At 45.2% G+C, this 22,341-nt stretch overlaps 2 protein-coding genes across 3 annotated transcripts; both read right to left on the bottom strand.

Annotated features, from left to right (window-relative positions):
* Window positions 1–3,958: 3,958 nt before the first annotated feature.
* Window positions 3,959–8,746, bottom strand: LOC124647883 (WAT1-related protein At5g64700-like). Its single transcript, XM_047187744.1, has 8 exons — window positions 8,699–8,746; window positions 6,796–7,055; window positions 6,659–6,725; window positions 5,123–5,235; window positions 4,710–4,944; window positions 4,471–4,629; window positions 4,186–4,337; window positions 3,959–4,037 (listed from the first exon to the last, which is right to left on the bottom strand). The coding sequence occupies exons 1-8, from the start codon at window positions 8,744–8,746 to the stop codon at window positions 3,959–3,961; spliced, it is 1,113 nt and encodes a 370-aa protein (XP_047043700.1).
* Window positions 8,747–12,737: 3,991 nt separating this feature from the next.
* LOC124682472 (enhancer of mRNA-decapping protein 4-like) lies at window positions 12,738–21,091 on the bottom strand. 2 transcript variants are annotated; one of them, XM_047217233.1, is made up of 14 exons: window positions 20,296–21,091; window positions 19,526–19,575; window positions 19,155–19,308; window positions 18,862–19,080; window positions 18,295–18,423; window positions 17,396–17,933; window positions 17,074–17,298; window positions 16,475–16,986; window positions 15,281–15,640; window positions 15,091–15,210; window positions 14,370–14,540; window positions 14,066–14,221; window positions 13,473–13,598; window positions 12,738–13,298 (listed from the first exon to the last, which is right to left on the bottom strand). In XM_047217233.1, the coding sequence occupies exons 1-14, from the start codon at window positions 21,013–21,015 to the stop codon at window positions 12,990–12,992; spliced, it is 3,789 nt and encodes a 1,262-aa protein (XP_047073189.1). In that variant the 5' UTR covers window positions 21,016–21,091; the 3' UTR covers window positions 12,738–12,989. The 2 variants fall into 2 exon arrangements, with proteins under 2 accessions (XP_047073189.1, XP_047073133.1); XM_047217177.1 differs by having other exon boundaries at window positions 16,475–17,298.
* Between the last annotated feature and the right edge of the window lie 1,250 nt (window positions 21,092–22,341).

The following is a 22,341-nucleotide window of genomic DNA, read 5'->3' as shown; positions in this document are numbered from 1 at the left end:
GGTAACACTCAACAATACTCGTTGATCCCCTCCTGCCGAACAAGGCCTTAGGTAGTAGAACATGTTTATTCCGCGACGTCTCCCATTCCCACTGCACTCAACCCAGATTTGTAAATATCTCATCTCCGTTATTGTGTATTCCGTTCCTACTTTGCTCTCCCGAGAGATAGAAAAAGGAGTATGTCACACAAAACCTAAGAATGGATTTGTATGCTCATATGTAAGGGGTCAAGGGATCGGTAGGTCTGGTTGGTTAGGGCCCTTGCCCCTTAGTTGTTGGATAATTATGTCACTCGAGCCTGGACAAATAATGAATCTTGTACTAGTACGTAACATTTCACTAAAGATCTCAGCTATTCATGAATCGTGATTCCAGCACATGTGCACTCAATGTGCAATGGAAGAGGATTACATGTGGTAAGACACACCTCTTTGAGTCAATGAGAGCATCTCCAGTCGCGTCCTCCAAAGCGTCCCCCAAAGCTATTTGGACGCGCCGGACAAAAAAAGCTTCCAGCCGTGTTCCCCAAACCCGTCTTTTGTCCGGCGCGCCCCGATACGGTGTCCGGCGCCCTGAGGCTGTCCCCGTCCCACAGGGGACGCACCGGGCACGCTGGACACAACGAAAAGCGAGACGAAGCGACGCGGGCTCCCACATGTCGGCGAGTATTTGCCTAAACCGTTGATTCGCGCCTTTTTTCTCGTCGCTCCTTTCTTCCCGCGCCTCCCACCCCTCCGCTGCCGCTGGATTTGCCGGCCGTTTGAGCGTCTGATCTCTTCTGAGAGTCGGCACCGTCGCCGCGGTTGGCGCTCCCGCCGGTCGTTCCGCCGCCGCTTCGCCATCGCGTCCCAGAACGCGGCGTCAAATCTGCCCCACCTCCGTGCACACAAGGTGCTCGACGACTTGCCAGGTAGGCGCGATTGGCCGCTGTTCGTTGCGTCGTCTGCCTCGGCGCAATTTTAACCATTGATTTTGCTTTAGACATGGATAGCGACGATGAGATGGTTGCCCTGCTGCTGGAGGACGAGCAAGCCTTCGACGACGACCTCCGGGAGCATTTGCTGATCATCGCGTCCCTCCAGGACATGGTTGACGCCGAGGCGGGGAAGAGGAAGAGGCCGCGCCGCGGAGGATCAAGGCCGGGGAGAAGGAAGTCCAAGCCCCGGCAGAGGATGGAGGGGCATGCCATGCTGCACAACGACTACTTCACCGATGATGCAACACATGCCGACAATTTTTGGCTCCGGTACAGGATGAGCAAGGGGTTGTTCATGAATATCCTCCACGGCGTTCGAGAGTTCGACCCCTACTTCAAGCTCAAGCTCGACGCTGTAGGCGTTGTCGGGTTCTCGTCGAGTCAGAAGTGCACCGCCACCATGAGGATGCTTGCATACGGAGCACCTGCTGATACACAGGACGACTACCTTCGCATGAGTAAGTCTACGGCCATTGAGTGCATGTACAAGTTTTGCCAAGCTGTGGTGGGAAAGTTTGGCAAATACTACTTGAGAGGGCCAAGCGAGGAAGAGACTGCAAGGATCATGGCACAAAATGCTGCCAGAGGATTTCCTGGAATGCTTGGAAGCATCGATTGCATGCACTGGGCATGGAAGAACTGCTCGTTTGCTTGGCAAGGTATATACAAAGGACATCATGGATATTGCAGTGTGGTTCTTGAAGTTGTGGCAGATTATGACCTGTGGATTTGGCATTCTTTCTTTGGCATGGCGGGATCACACAATGACATCAACGTGTTGCAGCAGTCTCCGGTGTTCAGCAGACTAGTGGAAGGACATGCTCCACCATGCAACTATGAGATCAATGGCCACGAATATAGCAAAGGCTATTATCTAGCCGATGGTATATATATGGGCCATTTTTATCAAAACAATCTCGAATCCATCAGGTCTGAAGAATTCCCACTTTGCTACGCGACAGAAGGCTTGCAAGAAGGATGTCGAGCGGGCATTTGGTGTGCTTCAAGCACAATTTGCCATTGTTCGGTACCCTGCTCTAAGCTGGTCTCACGATCAAATGTGGGAGGTGATGCAAGCTTGTGTGATCATGCACAACATGATTATCGAGGATGACCGCAAGAATCATGCCAGGACACATGTTGGTCCCTATGAGTGTGAGAGCCCTCTTGCGAAGGTTGATCATGAGTTGCCTTTTGCTGATTTTCTCGCCATGCATGCAGAAATCCGTGAAAACAATGTTTATGATCAACTTCAAGCTGATCTCGTTGAGCATTTGTGAAGGATCAAAGGAAATACCGTGGCACCTTGATCTAGCATCTAGCCCTATTTATTATATTTGTTTACTTGTTTTATTGTTTATTGTATTTTAATTTGAAAACAATCCTCGCAGACATTTTTATTCATATGCTATATTTGATAAATGGTTCTGTGTAAAAAAAAATATTTTTAATGTTTGGGAACGGTGTTTGGGGGTCGCGGCTGGGGAGCGACGTCTCCCAAACGCAGCACGAATAAAACACATCCCCAAACGCTCAATCCGGCGCGGTTTGGGGGACGCTTTGGAGGACGCGACTGGAGATGCTCTGACACATGCTGAAAATCAGGTAAATGCATGGGTAGATGCGTCAGATGACCCCGTGTCCATGTGAAACTGCGGATGTTTGTCTCCCAAGGAGGTTTGATAATCTGAACTACTTATTAGAAGTAGATTGTAGACAAACGGAGACAATCGGATTCAACTGTTGTTTATTTCATTGATGAGCATCGCTTATATATATGGAGAACGGGCGTGAGTGAAGAGACACGTCTGTTCGAGGGGGTGCAAGGTATGACGGCTGCCATATTGAAAACCGATAGAGAGAATTACATGGGAGGATTATGCTTTCAACAAATCTATTAATTAAATCCTAACACTCCCCCTAATTCTTCCATGTTTAGAATCATATTTGGAATTATCTTCTCTAAAATCCTGTGGGGAAAATATGAGGAGTATGGTAGGATATGTTGTTAAAACTTCTTCAAACCCATTGTGAAAAAGAAGAAAATGATACAACATATAATTGGTAATATGATGCTTTGAACATGAGTAATTTAGGAAGATACTCCCTCTGATTCATGATTTTTTTTGAAGCCGTCACATACCAATTCTACGAAGATATTTCTGAAATGTTGAATCTAGTAGAGACTTCGTGAACAGATCAACGAGATTATCGCATGATTTCACTTGCAAGATGTTTATTCCCCGACTAGAGTTCATGGAGATAAAAAAAATTTAGTCAATATGCTCAGTGATATTGCTTCTGATATATCATGTTTGCATCCATGCAACACAAGCAACATTATCTGTGTAGATAATGGTTGATGATTCAAGAGAACCAATACCACATGAGTAAACCTCCTATGATGTATAAAACCGAGGGCTTGCACCGTATTGAGTACATACAAGAGAAATTCTCGAAAACTAGTTTGGTTTATATGGTATCTTTCGCACTCTTAACCTCTACCACACTCATGGCCATGGATTGTCCATTTGGAAAAAAATGGTCATGGATGTTCAAACATGCATACTTGTGTCATGTTAAAATTATTATTTGTCTTTATTTAGCAGATATTATTACAAGTATTAAATTGAGATTAAGCCTAGACTCCTGTAAATACATCATTCCTTCCTTGAGTCATGTTTCTGAAATTGAAGACATCATCAAGTACAATTTTTTAGTTTGGCTTAACATACAAATCCTACTCAGGCATGAGCAGACGCGCCAAGTTTGTTTACCATGAATGTTTCATACGTCTTAGTTCTTACAGCCAAATGACTTTGATGTTCGTCAACAAAATACAATGTCTCTTGTTTGCAAGCTAATTCATATAGGCTTTCACATTGATAACTAAGACAAATTCACTATTTCAATGCCTAAACAAACATCTACAGATAAAAATATATTCTACACCTACAAAAGCTCCGCTGACAGTTTATTCATCATGCTTGCCAAACTTCTTTCGATTTTGCCCATAGGAAAACATAGAGCCCAACAATCACCGTTGCTGTCCCAAGGATGCTGCAGATCAAGAAAAAACAGTTTAATCAAGTCCTTACAGTAAAATGCATTATAAGGGTAATGAGAGTACACATTGCAAAGTACTTACTACACTAAAATATAAAGATATCTTGAAAAAATGGGTAGCATTTGATGAGAAGCAAGATACCTTCCTATTGTAGTATGATCCCCAATGAAGACAGAGGACAGGACAACAGTGAATACCACTGATAATGGGCTGAACATTGGTGGATATGCTGGGCCTCGCTTAGCCACAACCCACGAGTTGAGGCTATATCTTGCTGCCGTTGCAAGAGCTCCCTAGATCAACAATAATTCAAACTTGGTGATAGGGAAAAAAAAAAGGTTGTGGTGAATTTTCAGGTTTATTGCTTCAAAAACTTCTCATAATATAGTTTATTTTTAGGAATATTTGCGGCATCAGATGACTCACCGAGTATAAAATGGTCACAAGGTTCAGATCCCATCCTAGCTTCCAAGCACTTTTGTCTGTTCTTAATATTATACCAACAAGTGCTGTCTGAAATCCTCCAACTAAGCATGTCAACATGGATGACCAGTATTTGTGCGGATACACCTTGAGAACCTTTGACTGCAACAAGATATTAGAAATGTTACTCTCGCTGTGAGTACAGGATGGGCATAGAAAGAAGGACTGGTATTTAAGGTTACCTGAATTATGTACCAGCAAGCGAAGGCGAAGCTGCTGGCAACCAAGATGATTGTCCCTCTTAGCTGATTGCTTGCCACCTCCAATTGTTTGTCCTTATGGTACTCAAATAGTGGACTCCAGAGATGAAGCGTCTTGCCCTTGTAAAGGCTGATAAGCATGGTGCCTCCAACTGAGAGGAAAACACCTACTATCTTAAGCGACCCTGCTGCGCTGCAAATTTGCAAGGTCTCCATTCTGACATGTTCAAACATATTCATGTTTCAGCGAAATAGAACTGGTTTCAAGTTTGTACACTGGAATGCTATGTGGCTTGAAGTTGTCACTTCAAAAAACGAGTCTGAGCTTGTTATGTTAAAATTGATAGTTGCAGTATGGTCATATCATGAACGTGAAATTGAGATAAATTATGCACCTGAGAACTAAGGAGATCACGAACGTGACCAGAGGAATTATATTTAGAAAGATGACAGCATAAGATGCCGTGGTATCCCGGAGGCCATAGTAGTATAGACTCAAAGGGACAGAGTACCAGCGTAACATGACGTGACACCACGTGAGAAAAAGCATGACATAATAAGTTCATTTTTTTTAGCAATTACGAGTAGATATCGTGCTCGCCCAGAAAATTTAACAAAAATGTAGAGACAGTCGAGCATCGTGATAAGCTAACACCACATTCCGGATATCGTTAAAGTCAAACTTTCTAAAGTATGTTTGACGGTCAGTCAAGGCTAATGTTGATGCTGGCTGGGATTCTACTTCGAAGAATGTTGGGGTGGGAATTATTATTCGTGATCATCTGGGTCATACTCTCCTCGCTGGGTGGAAGTTCCTTCCGTTCTGTGGAAGCGCCGAGGAGGCCGAGGTTATTGCCTGTCTTGAAGGGCCGCGTCACTTGATCCTACTTCGACGGTGGCCTGCTACTTTGGAGTCTGACTGTCTTCGAGTTGTGCATGCATAACAAGTGATAAAGAGGAGCAGTCTGCGAGCTGGGCAGCGATCTTGGAGGCACGAGAGATGCTTAAAATCTACCATGATATTACTGTCGCCAAGGTGGATCGTGTTAACAATGGAATAGTTCATGTTCTGGCTCAATTAGGCAAGTCTGGTCTGTCAGACATTAGTCGTGATTCAGTTCCTGACTGCGTTCAGGACCTGATTGTCGTAGATTGTATGAACACTATGTAATTTCTGAGCAGCAAGTTTCTTACGCACTCTTTTCCTTACCAGGGTACCTAAGGGGGCTGGAAGATTTTTAATGAGGCAGCTTGCTGCTTAATATTTTGCGTTCTTACTTCAAAAAAATAATATGTAAAACAAATGTCACCATCCACAACATAAATCGAAACTATTAAAATAATGATAAAATATATTCCCACATTATCTGCATTTAGTGTTGAGGCATGTTTCTGTACAATTCCAGTACAACCTACTCCCCGCCTAAACTCAAACGCCTTTGGTATTATAGTTGTTCATATTTTCTCTTTTTCTGACTAAACCCAGAACACATGGTACTTTAAAATGCAGAGAGTTTTAACGGTTTCATGTATCCTAACAGCTAGTCATCTCATTTAGTCCATAGATATATTTTCCACCAAAAGGATATAATACATGCTAGGTATTAGCTTAACCATACTTTGGTGTTTCTTGAAATTTAAGTTGGTTTTGCTTTTCTGAAAGTTGAACCCGCACTGTTAAAGCTGCCGTCATTTTTTCTAAAGCCATTGTATATACATACAGTAGATCCTATTATAATCACTACAACATTTCACTATGAATAGCTGGTGAATAATCTAACGAAAATTTAAGCAGGAGATCGACCTGTCCAAACAACATTCTGAACCTGTTCAAAAAATGGAGACGCACAATTTCAACAGAAAAGGAAACAGAAAAACCACCGTTGTAACAGGAAGTGAAAAACATCAAATGAGTACGGACGCGTGAACATATACCCGATAAACGCGTTGAAGAATATAAATCCGAACGCTCTCCAGCTCATGTCCCTCCACTTTCCCCTGCAACGAAATGGAATAAACCCATCGTCTTTTCTTGATCCAATGATGCATGAATGGTAGGCGTGAATACCTCTCGTAGACGAGCGCAAAGGGGAGGATGAAGACGGCGCCGAAGAAGCTGCGGTAGGCGAGAAGGCTGAAGATGAACATGCCGCCGCCAATGGACACCTTGGACAGCAGGATCATCCCCGTGTTGAAGAGCTGCACCAGCACCATGGACAAGGGCGTCTTCCACCCCGCCGAGGCCGTCGCCTGGCCTACATTGATGTCTATCCCAATCCAAGATCCAAAGTGGTGTGCAAAGGGTGAGTCTAGCTTACTAGGAGAATGCTACAGGTAAACTGACTAGAACAGTGATCCATATATATAATGCCCAATTTTGGAGGCAACGAGTTTGGTGTCTAACTGTCTACGGAGTATGTTGTAAGGTGCCACTAGGGCACGCATACATCATGTTGCACATGAGGAAAAAAAAATAAAGAATGGTTCTATGGAAGGAGAAGGAAGGAGTCGGTACGTGCAAACACGGCTTGGAAGTCCAAACCGTGTCCCCGTGTGCTTCACGTTCTCTACGTTGCTGGATTAGAAATTCGGTGTTAGTGCCACGATGTTAAGCTGAGAAAACCACATCTCTTAATCTACAACCTGCCGTGATCCTTTGGCACAGAAATAGCTTTTCTTGGAAAACCATGCATGTATTGAAAGTTATCATGTGGCTTGCATAGAACCTGCTGGCGCGCGCTTATTAGTGATTGACTATGGCAGTCCCGGTTTTGCCCCAATTTGGCGACACGGAGACAAGCTCCATGGCCGACCTTGCCACGATGGAGCTGAGCTGAATTTTACGGGTCTGTCGAGTTTTACGGTATCTTTTTTTTTTACCAAAACTATAAAAGTTGGTTATTTTAAGGTTTTGATCACTTTTACCGTTTTGCGGTGTCTGTTAGAGTTGCTCTAGTATCCCTTCTTTTCTAAATATTCTTTTACTAGTGTATTGTATATACTCCATTAGTGTGTGCTTCACTTTAACGCCAACGCAAACAAAAATCTGAACTGATAAAAAGGGCTAGGTAGTCCGAAATTGCATGGGTGAACCTGGGAGCAAGCGCACCCTATATTCAAAAAAAAATTAATAATTCGGAAAAAGGTCAAAAAAAATTCAAATCTTTTTGGGAATCAAAGATGATCATGTATTGTACTCGTATACGAAAGATTCACCATGGAATACCTTCTCTTGTTTCCTGGGTGAAAAAACAGACTTGGAGGTCCTATATTAAAGTACTATTCACGCTATATTCGTCATAGATTTGTTTTTTTTTTTTGCCTGAAGTCAATGTGAAACATTTCTTGGCCAAACAAATTTATACGAGTACAATACTTGATTATCTTTGATTCTCAAAAGGATTCGATTTTTTTTTGACTTTATCTGAAATTACTACATTTTTTGGAGTATATAGGGTACGCCTGCACCCGAGAGCCAAAAGTCCGGGTCACTAGGTAGTCCACTTATATATCAACAAGATCTTTACCTCATAGTATGGTGCTATTAATGTGAATGTTGCATGTATTCATAGAGAAAGAGGCTCACGTGCAATATGTTAAATTATCCTGGAACACAAGAGCATTTCCATATAGTTAATCGTCATATGGGGGCAGGTAGGATCCAGCTCTGGGTTTTTTTTTACTCCCGACCCCTCCCCAACCCCTCCTCCTCCCGACCCCTCCCCAACCCCTCCTCCTCCCGATCCCTCCCCAACCCTAACCGCCGCTGCCGCCGCCGGTAGCGCCGCCGGGGCAAAGACCCTCGGGGCGTGGCGGCGGCGGGGGCCTTTTCTCGCCGTCGTGGGGGACGGCGGACGGGCTCTCCCCTTCTCGACGCATATGGCGGCGGCCGGCGCGGATGGTGATGGGCGACGGCGGCTCTTGCGCTACGGTCTTCCCTCCCCTCCCGAAGGCTTCCACCCGCAGCACACCGGTAGGGGCTGGTGGTGGACGGCGGCCAGGCCATCGGTCTGCGCCATGCCCTCTCCCCCGCCTCTCATCGGTGCGAGGAGGTGATCTCGGGCTTCTTCCGCGACACGAGGGCGCCCGGGGCAGCAGCCTTGGGTTCGACGGAGGAGGTGGCCCTCTTCTTCGCCGGAGAGGGTCGGCTTGCGGTTGGTGGTGGTGGTGGATCTTTTGATCTATCACCGCGATCCGGCGGCGAGATGGAGGTGCTTGGAAGCCGGCGATGGTGTCGCCGGTGGAGGGTTGGTTTCGCCAGCCCGGGATGGTCGCCGACGTGGGGGTCCGACCTGAATAAAGGCGGCGGTCCTAGGGCCTCTCTTGCGTGAAGAGGAGGACCTACCGGAGGCCTGGACCCGTGATCTGGCCGGGGGGTTGAGTTCCGGAAGGCTCCGCCAGCGAATGTAACAGTGCTTTGCCTGGAGTTTGCTGGATCGGAGGTATTCGGTCGTGCGCACCTATGCTTTTATTCCGACCGATTGGTTTTGGAGGGAGCGGCGCGAAGCTCTTTTTCTGTGTTGACATCAAGTGACTATGGATCCATGATGAAAGTCGGAAGAAGAGAATTTCATGAAGGCCGGAGGGGATGACTAGCTAAGGGAAGTTCAAGTCTCCGCGCTGTTGAGGGACTTGCTTGGTGTTCCGGGCTTCACAGCAGCGGTATGAAAGTGGGGGCGACAACACAGGTGAAGTGCAGAGTCCTACCTTTCGAGGTGAAAACCCAAGGTCCGGCCTTAATTGGTTGTGCATGGCAATGACCTTAGTGGAGGCATTGTTTTGAGAGCGGGGACTATCTTCAGGGTGAAAACCTAAGATCTTTGATCGGGCGACGACGGTGTTTGAGCACTGTTTCCTTCTTGGAGGCGTCGTTTTTGGAGAGTCTGTAATTCAGGTGTTGTCTTGGCGGTGGATGTATTGCTGTTGTTAGGCCCGAGATACTGTAGCGGGACTTTTGTTTCTTAGTTTTCTTTTCTTGTTTTTGGCTGTGTGCATCCATAGTGCCATTAGGGCGGTGCGTTGTTGCAGAGGCTAGGTGTAATTGGTATCTTCTTGATATTAATATATTCCCTTTATCGAAAAGTTAATCGTCATATTTATTAGTTGGCTTTGTTTTCTTGGTACCTAAAATACGAGTTTGTGACATTGTACGCAAGAACGGAAGCAATATGAACAATCCCTGATACGGAAAGGACCTCAAGGTTAAAGGTACGAATCTCACATAACCTTCAATCTCATAGTGTTAGGGATGTTTCATCTTCCTTGCTCTAGAAAAAAAGATATTTCATCTTCTATCGCCAATTATATCTTTCATCGCTTATGTTTGTTGTAGAAACTTGGTCACTAATTTTATCTTATTTGCTAGCCTTTTCGGTGCTAAGAGCATCCCAGCCATTGGGGCTCCCCGGGCCGAAATCCGGCGCTATTCATCCTGCAGTTGTTGATGCATTGTGGAGTCTCAAATCTCCTGACGCATAGCGATGAACGCAGCCCACGATGCCGGCACCTGGTGGTTAGGCTATGCAAGAAGACCCTCTCTGTCATATGGTGTAGCTTGTTCGCTCAGAGGGACCGGATGCTTTCGCTCATCCTCGATAATCATGTTGTGTAAGCACACACAACAGTTCATCACCTCCCACATCTGATCTTTGGATCAAGTCAAAGCGGGGAACCGGACTACAGCAAATCTCTGCTGGAGGACACCAAATGCACGATCGACGTCCTTTCGGCAAGCTTCTTGTTCCTTGGCAAACTGCTGCTCCTTCGGGAGGGCGGGGCTTGAGATAGTCTTCACAAATGTTGCCCACTTTGGATAGATACCGTCTGCAAGATAGTATCCCTTGTTGTACTGCCGGTCATTGATCACAAAGTTAACCGGGGGAGCATGACCCTCAACAAGCTTGGAGAAGACCGGCGAGCACTACAAGACGTTGATGTCGTTGTTGGATCCCGGCATACCAAAGAAGGAGTGCCAAATCCAGAGATCATGGGTAGCCACTGCCACAAGTAACACAATGCAGCCTTTTTTGTGACCCTTGTACATTTCCTGCCAGGCAAACGGACAGTTCTTCCATTTTCAATGCATGCAGTCAATGCTTCCAAGAATCCCTGGAAATCCTCGAGCTTCATTGACAGCGAGGATCTTAGCAGTGTCTTCAACAGTCAGTGATCTCAAGTAGAAGTCCCCGAACACTACTATCACCGCCCTGCAGAACCGGTAGAAACAATCAAGGGCGGTGGACTCCGCCATCCGAAGATAGTCATCTGTAGAATCACTAGGAGCTCCATATGCCAGCATCCGCATAGCCACCGTGCACTTTTGGAGGGCGGAAAACCCTGCCATGCCGGTGCAATCCAACTTGCATCTGAAATAGGAGTCGTACTCTCGAAGGACATACAATTTTCAGGAAGAGCTTTCGGCTCATCCTGAAACGACGCCTGAAAACAGCCTCACCGTGCAATGGATCGTCGGCGAAGTAGTCGGCGTAGAGCATGCAGTACCCCTCCATTCGCTGCCTCGGCTTGCACCTCCGGCGACCTGGTGCCAACCCACCACGGCGACCAATGACAGACTCGGCGTACAAGCCGGACAGGCAAGCGAGGATGAGCAGGTGCTCCTCGTCTTGGGCGGCAGCAACCGTTTCTTCTTCAAAAAGCTAGGCGAACATCTGCTCCTCCTCCTCGTCGGAGTCCATGTCCGGCCAGACAGTTGGACGAACACCTGTCGGGCGTGTCGATGAGGAGCGACGCGAGGGAGCTGCCCGGCGGCCGAATAGGCAGAGGGTACGATGGGCGGCGGAATATAGGCAGCTGGGTGGAGGAACGGCGGAGTTGGGGCAACCCGCCGGCGGATTGGCAAGGGGTGGTGCCGGCGGCGAGAGAGCAAAGGGAGGGGAGGAGGGATTTCCATCGATAAAGTGGTGGGGTTCGTCTGTTCTCTCGCTGACAGAGCGGGCCCGTCCCCGCTTTTCTCTCGTCCGGAGTCCCCGAGCGCTCCCCAGGGGGTCGGGATGGCCTGGGCTCTCGGACTGATGAAAGGCCTAATCCGAACGAAAACGATGAGCCGGGGGCGCGGCTGGGCCGTTTTCATCCTTCCGGATGAAAAAAGGGCGTCCTGGGGAGCTCGTCTGGGAGACGGCTGGAGATGCTCTAAGCATGGTACAGCTGCTTCTATATTTAACTACTTCCTTGTTTTGAAAACGTCATGCTCATATAGCAGTTAAAGATGCATTTTGATCGTCTCCCTCATAAATGCCTAGCTGAAGTTTCTAACTTCGTGAATTGTCACGACCATCACTTCAACAATAATCCTCTAAATTTGCTTTTTCATTAATTATCCATGTTTCATAAGTTGACGTCAGCGCAACTCCCCAGTATGTGATCGCCCGCACCGTCGCTGCGGCTCATGTTCTTGACGGTTGGATCTTGTCTTTCAGGAGCAAGACGACCGCCACCCACATGCTCCCGCGAGCTGCAAGATGAGCCCGAAGTCATGTGCTCGGACAGGGCTCAGCTATGAAGACTTCGGCAACCCCCCCCCCTTACAAGACATGGGCACCTCGATGACATGTTCCCCCCGCACCGGCATTCTTCATCGGTATGGTGCTGCACCGCACAATAGCAAATGTACCGGAATGTCGTGAACGACGACACTGGCCTCTGAGACACGTTCATCTACCATTGATCTTGAGGCTGTCCAGGTTGGAGAGAAACCTAGAAGGCAGTGCACTTTTTGGTGCTGGGTAGGGGACAGAAGGGGGGGGGGGGGGTCAATGACGGGTTGTTGGGCATGTTCAATTGCACTGTGGTACCAGTTGAGCTGTTGGGCTTCGTCCAGATAACTGGGCCTCCATCAGTACCACCGAAAAAGAAACGGTCGAGTCAAAATAAATGCCAGGTGTGCCACGAGCACTGTAACATATATTCAGCAGATGTACAACAAATAGGGTGATGCTGCCAATATTGAAGCAAGTGGCCCGTTCAGATAGTGTGAGCATCCAGACCAAGAGCAAAAACGAATTTCAGTCGGTTGGAGTATATGAATATAACCATGGCAAACACTGCACCAAATCCTGCATGGAAAGCAAAGCTCGATATAGACCTAGAACAGAACCAATTTACATCACCTCACAACCTACTAGCCTTACTAGGTACAGTGCTCAGGCCTCCCTGGCAAAAGCATACTAGCCTTACGCTTTCCAAAATCTTTTCTGTACAAGGACGCAGGTACAGCCCATACATGGCTCATAACCTGCCATACATTTACTTGTAGCTTAGCAGCACCGAGTTGATCACATGCATCATCAGGCGGATGTCGTTTGCTTCCAGCGGACTGATTCCCGGCAACGACTGCTGGTGGGCCAACACGCCATAGACCTGCTCGAATATCGGCCTCACATGCACGGCAATCGTCTGATCTGTTGGTTGGATCGCCATGCCGACGGCCTTCATCCACTGAAGCTTCACAGGGGTGTCGTTGCCTATGTCGCATGCTAGCTGCTGGAGAAGGGCTAGAAGCACCCATTGGTTTAGAGGCACCGGGTTCAGCCTACACAACCCTTGCAAATCAACCTGGTAGAAAGGGTAGTAGAGTATCAGGATCCGCAACTGATGACCTGGTGAAAGTTGCTTCTTCGTGGAATGGAAAACAAGTTTGTACTTTATAGACATGTGTTGATTTGTTCAAGCGACAAGAGAATGAGAAATATTCCTAAAGATGTTTTAAAGTTTAAATGTGGCCGATACCTGAGAGCATAACCAAGACACCATGAAGAGATCACTTCTTTGAAGAGCCATTGTAAACGCTTCGTCAAATTTACACTCAGATATTAATCTGCTAAGCTCCTTCAGCGGGTCAAGTGGAACATCAGCCTGAAAAAGCAATTACAGCCAGTAAACCAAATGTTTTGATGTTTCATTCACAAGAACACACAAAACATCTGAGGGGTGGGATGTTAACACCTATTTACCAGAGATGAATACAAAAGCAAACAGGAAAAACCTAGAGGGTGTGAAAAAATTACTACCTCCGTTCCATAATACTACCTCCATCCCAAGGCTTAAGGCTTATATTTTTTTGGAAAAGTCAAAGCAAGTAAAGTTTGACCAAAATTTTAGAATAATCTATCAATAAATATGATGTTTTGTAGATAGCACATGAAAATATATTTCATTATCTATCTAATAATATTAATTTTGTATTTGACATGTTAATGATTTTTTATAAAAACTTAGTCAAACTTAACATAGTTTGACTTTCTGAAAAATATAGGCCTTAAGCCTTGGGATGGAGGTAGTATAAGTCGTTTTAGCAAACCTAGAGTGACAGTATTTAGTACCTCAGGGAGCTTAGGCGCTGGACCATTAGTAGGCTGCAAAACACTATTATGTGATATTGGGTTCCCCGATGCAACAAGTGCCAAAAGCTTGCGCTGGCCATCAAGTAGCTCTGATGTAAGACCCTGTGTAATTGATGATGCTGAATTGATTGTTTCCTGAAATAATTCAAATGAAAAAGGCAAGCATTAGCATTACTCAGCGTATGGGAAAAATTGTATACTGTAAGTCGGCTTGTGTGTTCCGCATTTCTGTGCCTATGGCACCACGTGCAATAAGAGCACAACAAAAGGCTTGCAAGCATACCCTTAGTGTTTGTGCCAGTGGAGTATGTCCTGCTGCGACCCGCTGCTGGATAGCAGCACCATGCTCGGACATACCCTTCTGGAATGCACCGTCCACTTGCTCGAACATTGTTTTACAAGATTGTTCAAATGCTGGGATAACCGATGACTCAAAGCTTGACCGTAAAGAATCCTGCAGGGATCAAATCGAAAGAATATGTTGATCCTGCATATTTTATTGCACCATGATCATGCATAACCCATTCCAGATAGGAGTATGTAGGAAGCTGCTTGGTGCCAGGATGAGATCACATTTTGTATGTATTATGTTGTATACATTGGGGTTGGATATGCAAGATACATGAGGTTGCTAAAATAGTAAATTTCATTGTTCTTGGCTGACTAAATTAGCTAGTTACAACATTTTGAGTGAAGGCATGTGTGTCCATGAGGAATAGCCCATGCTACATGGCACCATGCGACCAATCTGGCCACAAAAATCATTATCTTATCCATTGCATGCACATATGATCTTTCCCAACAGAACAACTAAAAGTAACTCCATCATACACAATCCTGCGCATTTATGGGTTCATTCAAGCAACCATACAATCCTAAATATATAACTCAGAAAACAAGTCAAGTCAGCATAAACATATCATGATTACCACATTCCATTTGGCATTACCAGCTTCACTGCTAATGATCTACAAGGATCACATATATGTGCCGAAGATATATACCTGAAGAGCCTGCCTGACTGATGTATGGAACTGTGTTTGGATCTGCTTGGTCACTGTAGCTTCAAGTTTCGTACTTATAGACTTATCCAGCTGATTCACCACCTTTTCACCGAGAACTTTCTGGAATATGGGGGAAATATGAATATAGAGGAAATTAGAATATAAGGAACAGCAAGAAAATAGCCACCACCTGAAGTGAATCAGAAACAGCAGAAGACAATGACTTCTCAATGATAGGTACTGTTGTCCGTGCAACATTGGTTCCCAGTGAAGATATTTCTTTCTTCAATGACTTCTCCAGCATAGCAGGAATATCCTTGTTTATAGAGGTTGTGATTAGAGTAGCAAACTGCTGTGTTCTCTCTTTCTCAGCCTTTTCATGCCTTGCATTTTCCTCCTGGAAACGGGCCCACATGGCATCAACGTTGGCCTTTACGGACTTCTCTAAGTTACGCCCTAATGATGTCTCGATCCTTTTGCCCTCCTTTGCAATAGGAGCAGACACAATTGTGTTCAGCTGCTTTTGCATGTCAGTTTGCATGGCCATAAGCTGCAATGTGAACAGAAATTGTTAATATCAACGTCTTGCATCACAATTGGTTCAATACCATTTTTGCGCAATAAAAAATTCTGCCGCCCTTACATGGCATCAAGTAATAAAAAAAATATGCCCTTATGGCACAACATGAACACATGAATAATTAAAAATTAATATAAATCTAGGAAGGTGTAAGTGCGACCAATTAGAGCTTAATATTGGTTAAATAAAGTTTACAGTTTTATATGATGGACAGTGGCTAACTTAGGAACTAGAATGTTGACTACACAGCCAGGATGTTTAACAACATTTACTAGAATGTTGCTGTATTCAAGCACCACACAATGGCATTGTCCAAAGGTGTTATTAGAAGCAATTAAAGAGCAACCCCCAGAAGTTGATACGGCTCAGCAATGTTTTGCAACGCGCAACACAGGTTTAAATCTTTATTCAAGCTTATGAATTGACATGAGGTACACATTCATTTAGGTACATGAAAGAACTGTCATTTCCTTTACTTTAGGGGAGAACCGCATGTAGTTTACGTAACAGTAAGACGGACAGTCTCATCCTCCTAGCTTAACAAAGCCAAGCTGACACCTAAGCTACAGCAGTTTAAATTACTTTGACCATAACAGCGAAATGGGTGAGTTGATATAACAACATCATTTTCCGTACTGATAAATCAGGTATAAATTTTCATCAACCACTACACAATTTATCTAACAATTTTTCCTTTTAATTAAGTTGCAGTATTAGCAAATTTCTAACAACTATTGTGATACCAGCACCTGCAACGTCAGGCAAGTTTCAACACTAGGGTAAAGAAACTTCTAGTTTAACAACCTGGTGCAATGTTCCTTGAATAGCAGCTACTTGCGAGGCGGAATCAATTGCAGGGTTTGCATTGCTTGGAGAGGAATCATTAGAGTTGAAACTGCTTGTAAGAGGAGACAACTGCCCAGAGACCTGAGGATGCAGAACTTTCTGTATGGTAGCTGCAGGTAACTGCAAGTTCCTTGAAGCAACAGAGACATCAGTTTTCTCAGGAACTTCAGTTGTTCTACTTCGAACATTTCCATCCCCGGCACCGGAATGTTGTTTCAAAAGCATGGGATCTGATCTTCGGGAGTCTTCCACGTTGTACTTGTCAGTTGTTACTGAGCGTTCACTGATTGACTCTACAGATTGCTCCGAAGACATGTTCAGTCTCTCCATTTTCTCATGAACAATTTGGGTCTCCTTAGCAGCCTCAAATTTAACATTTTGATCTGGTTTTTTCTCAACCACATGTTTTGACTCCACTTCTACATTCTGTGGGCTGCCTTTCGCAGTTGTTTCAGCAGATGGGATCACACCTGAAATAATTTCAGATGGGGTTATCAAGTGTGTGGCGTTCTCTCTGCCGTTAAACGTGGAGTGAGCATCCGAAACTGTAGCATCACCTTGGCCTGTTGGGTCTTCCTTCCTGACGCTATCCTCTCTGCCAAATGCTCCTTGCCCACTTGTACCGTCACCATTGATCACTTTCTTACTCGAATAATCAAAAGATGACTGATCCCCGTCATGATCACCAAGAGATGGACCTTTTGAAGGATCTGCACTAGATCCGGCATTATTCATGTTTGATGTAGGAGTCAAGGATGGAACATGAGCAGTAGTATCGGCATCTGCATAAACAGATAGCGGAGATGATTAGATCACCACCAACCTCAGAAGCATATGAATTAACTGAACAAATAGTATGCAAAGTTAATATGGCATTACCTGTGCCCTGATGATCACTCAATGGTTTGGTTCCTGAGGATGACTCCACCGATGCCACTTCTAGAGGTCTGTCATATACATGTGAAAGAGCCGGATCCCTACCAAGACTAGTATTATCAGCCGTAGGAGGCAAACAGAGTGATACCTCCAGACCATACTGCTGAATAGCCATTGTCTGGACACAATATACTTGCACTACTTGTTCACCATCTGGTTGGCTTCCGTATGTTCCCGTCAGACTTAAAATAGGCATTGCAACTGTGAAATCCGCTATATAGTCCAACCGAGTAGAAGCAGGATCTGGGCCATATTCAACATGGACAGCATATATAGCATTCTTTTTGGCATTCGCAAGCAAAATAAGGCTAGCTTGTGGCAACACTGCTACTTGGTTGAAAAATGCTTCCTCGTGCTTATGTTCTAAAGAACTCACAAGTTCCAGAGCTTGAGTGCATCTCCAAGTCTCAGACTCACTTGGCAACAACCAACCTTCCTTATCAGAGGAAGCCCAGATTTTTACTTCTCGATTGAGAGGGCCCTGCAATATTAACAAAGTTTAGTATGTTCCCATCACAATGAAGATGTATGCTAAATGAAGATGCATATGCAAGCTTACTTTCCAAGTATGCAATCATAGAAATTGCACACATAGTTTATCATAAAAATATATTGAAAAAATAAAGCCAATGCACATTAAGAAAAAACATTGTTCCATTTACAATTCGATTGTGAATTATCTTAACAGTTATTAGAAAACAGATCCTTTCAGCATTATTTGAACCGGGCAACTGTGTTACATAAGTATACATTGTTTAGCAGAATAACATGTCCGCTGAAGGTGATTAATGATGACAGAAAATGTAGTAGTTAAAAATGTGAAGATGTAGAGGAATGCATACCGCTGTAACAAGATTTATATGATTTGGTTGCTCAGGTGCCGTAAGGAAAGAAACTGAGTAAACAGCTTTACCATCATGTGGTTTAATCACAGATAGAGGCGATGCTCTGCGATCATCCCAGATTTTTACCTGCCAAAAAATAAACAGTACACATTATAAATAAATTGCATTTACAAATACAGTGTGTGTTTCTGTTGATTACATGGTGCCAACAAGAAAACAGGTAAGCTGTCCCCTGATCGTTCATCCTCAAGGAAAAAATTTATGAGAGACAGCAGTTTTGTCCATGTCCAGCAGGATAACAAAAGTAACTTAACTAAGCTCAGAAATCGTAGCATGCATTAGTAGCATACAGCTTGCAGTGGAGCATGGAAGGCTGACAGCATATTCAGACATTTTGGACACTATAGAAGTGAAAAATAAATGGAATGCGAATTTGACTGCAATTGTACATAATTTTAAGAAGAATGTGCATGATCATTTGATTTGTAAAGCATTTCTTTCCTGTGCTATTGCCTATGATGGGGTATAGGTTTCTTAACCAAGAACAGGATATATTGCACAAACCGTGCCATCTGTTGATGCTGAAGCCAGACGGGTAGTCATCCATTGAGATAAAGACAGATCAGTGACATCCCCGTCATGTTTACCAACCAAGTACACACCATCAATCAGCTTGTCAAGTGTGCATTTAAGAGGCTCTTCTACATTGAAGTCTCTTCCTCTTCCCACTTTAGTTGTATCTATTCTTAAGACGCAGTTCCCAATTCCAATAAACAGAATTTCCTACAGGATAGTTGCATGAGTCATTAACAGAAAATCAGTGAAGACAGTGAAAGTGACAGGCGATGAGGCTATACTTGCTTATGGGAGTGCCAGCATATTCTTGGATGGTAAATTTCAGCATCTCCTATCTGGATGGCAATTTCAATCTTTCCTGTGATTTGTGGTTTATTTTCATCACCTGGTCCCTCGTCGATCTTCCAGACATATATACGCCCATCGACACTTGCACTGCAGGCAAACAAAACGAAATCTTAATTGTCCCATCGACACTTGCACTGCAGGCAAACAAAACGAAATCTTAATTGTGTGTGTGTGAGAGAGAAAGAGAGGAAACCAAAGTTATGGTGGGAGGCCACTACACCCGCTAGATGTTCATTTTAATCCAATTAAAATGCCAGCACAGCCACACAGCAATCCAACAGAACTACCCTAAAAGTAAAAGTACCTTGCTAAACGATGGACATCTTCTGCAAAGAAAGCCATGTCTGTCACCCTCTGCAGCAAACAAAATAAGGATGCTAAACATAACAAGGAAATGCACCTTCACGCTAAATAAAATCAACAAAATATGGAACGAACAAAAAATCAGACATGATTAGCTTCAGATTCTAAGTATGATGACAAATGCTCCACATCAGTATGAGAAATAAGAACGAATTCAGTGAGGTATAAAAATGACTAATTAATAACCTCCGACCTGATTTATGTAGCAACTACATTCACTATTCCCTTTGGCTTTCTGCTGTATGTACTGACCACATTATTTCATTTGACAATATAACCTTCCAATTCATACTTCACCCATGCATAGTTAATACTTAATGGTCAAGCCTTCGGCATGAAGTATAACAGACTGCCATCATAAGACACAACCCTAGATCCAGCGCAGGTTCGTGCTCTGAGATTCACATATTTTGTGAGTGAACCTATGCAACTGTGGGGGCGTTTTCTGATGAAAAAATATGTATCCAGTTTTTTTTCAACATCTGTATCCAGTTTATGCTTGCGGAGATGAATATACAGTCAATACGATAACATAGTAACACATGGGTTCCTCGCAGGTACTAATTAATGCTGCGGAGCTCAGGCACAAAGCAACAAATCTGCAGTCCACGTTAAGCCACTAATAACATCGCCGACTCCAACAAACACTTGAACGCTCAAAACTTCAAATCAAATTCTCCTCGCATGATCAATCCACGGCAGCAGACATACCTGTGTGTGCCCACGGAGGAGCGAGCGGAGCGCGGTGTTGATGTTGAGCACGCGTACGTTCCCCATCTTGAGGCCGTACACGATGTAGTTCCGGTTGACCGCGATCTGCCGGCCCAGCACCAGCCCCGGGTCGGACGTGTACTTGGTGATGGGCGTCACCTCCAGCTGCGGCGGCCGCGCCTCGCCGGGCAGCCGAGAGTCGACGTCATGCACGGCGCTGTCCCCGGGCCCCAGCAGCCTGCCCCGGGGCATCTTGCTGCTGGCCATCCTCGTCGGCGGCGCGGACGGCATCCTCGCCGGCGGCGCGGACGGCATCCCCGCCGGCACCCCGGAGGAGAAGTCTGAAGGCGACGACGTGGGCTCGAGGTGGGCGTTGCCCAGCAGCTGCATGAGCCGGGCGCTCGGGTTGGGTCCGGGGTTGGGGACGGGGAGAGGGTTTGGAGTGGGGTTAGGGTTCGTGTAGGCGGCGGCTGGGAAGTGGACGGCGCTGGTGGGATCGGGCGGGTAGGGGAGGTAGGGGTTGCGGTGGAAGGGCGGCGTCGCCGGCGGGTAGGAGTAGGGTCCTGGCGGGCCAGAGGTCATCGGAGCGCCGGGCGGGGGCCCCGGGAAGATGCCGGTGGGACTCGGGACGGTTGTGGGGTTTGCGGGAGGGTTGAAAAGCCTGGCGAGCTCGAAGGGGGCGCTGGAGGTAGGGTTAGGGTTTCCCGACGGCGACGCCATGGGAGGCCGCTCGAAGGGGAGATGGATCTGGAGTAGGCGAGGAAGGAGGAAGACGGCTCCTCTTCCTGGTGGTTTTTGCGGTTTACTGGGATTTTGGGGAAGAATGGTCAATAACATAGACTACTAGTTACCCCAGCAAAACGGTTACACCCGGCCTCTGCATAGTTAGAATGCACACAGCGTTCAAGAAGTTTACAACTTAAGTTCTTAATGAAATGTAACGAGAAACAAAAGTCTATAATATGGAATAGGAGCCGCAATCCGCAGAATATGTAGCCACCCATGTTGGGTAATAAATTCCTTGACCGAATTCTCCAATCGTGTAGGCACCTCCGTAAATAGGACGTGATTCTCCACGCGTTGAAGCGATGACCATGAACGGAGCGTAGCCGTAGACCGGTAAATTACCTGCATAAGAGGAGAGTTTTTGTCATTATAAACATTATCATTTCTACATAGCCATAGCGACCAAATAACAGCGATCGGTCCCACTCTGATAAGATTTTTAAACCTAACCTCTACCCAATTTACCCAATTGCCAAAAATATTTGCAATGCTTCGAGGTGGATGTAAGTTAGATCCTATCTGAATGATTGAGCATATAGCTTTAGCGAACCGGTAATGGAAGAAGAGATGTTTTATTGTCTCATCTTCGTGATAAAAAACACATTTTTTACAGCCATGCCAATTGTGTTTGCAAGGTTATCTTTGGTGAGGATAACACCACGACGTAGGTACCTTCGGTTTCAGTGGTATCCTCAACCTCCAAATGCATTTATTATTATAGGCTGGTTGTATAAGTTCTATTAATGCTTTGTACATGGATTTTACCGAGAATATGCCATTCTTGGTGAGTTCCTAGCGAAATATATCATTCCCTTGAACCAGTTGAATTGAAGCTAATTTTTGTAGTAATTCGTTCCAAGAGGTTAAACGGGACTACATCACGTTTGAACGTCATAGATGGTGGGGAGGTTTCCATCACTCCCTGAAGGGTAACATCCTTATGACGTACTATCATGTGCAAGGCTGGATATTGTTCCCGGAGTGTGGTTGGACCCAACCACCTATCCTCCCAGAATCGTATCTCCGACCCATCCCTATTGAGATACTCCTATGCTACTCAGGGTTTAAAATGTAGAGCTTTTGAAAGGTTTGAGCTAGAACCAGTAATTTCACCTCACATGTTGTTATTATTGAGGCAGATTTCAACTTTGGATGTTTATATTTGAACTACCACATATATAAGGATGAAAGTAGTCCGGCATAATATGTGTAAAGTACAAGTTCTTTCTTATATGTTCTAACACATACGATTTGAATTGG

The sequence above is a fragment of the Lolium rigidum genome, chromosome 1 (genome assembly GCF_022539505.1).
Source record: "Lolium rigidum isolate FL_2022 chromosome 1, APGP_CSIRO_Lrig_0.1, whole genome shotgun sequence".
Lineage (NCBI taxonomy): Eukaryota > Viridiplantae > Streptophyta > Magnoliopsida > Poales > Poaceae > Lolium > Lolium rigidum.
Note: the sequence above shows the minus strand (reverse complement) of the source record. Positions and strands in the feature narration are given on the sequence as shown.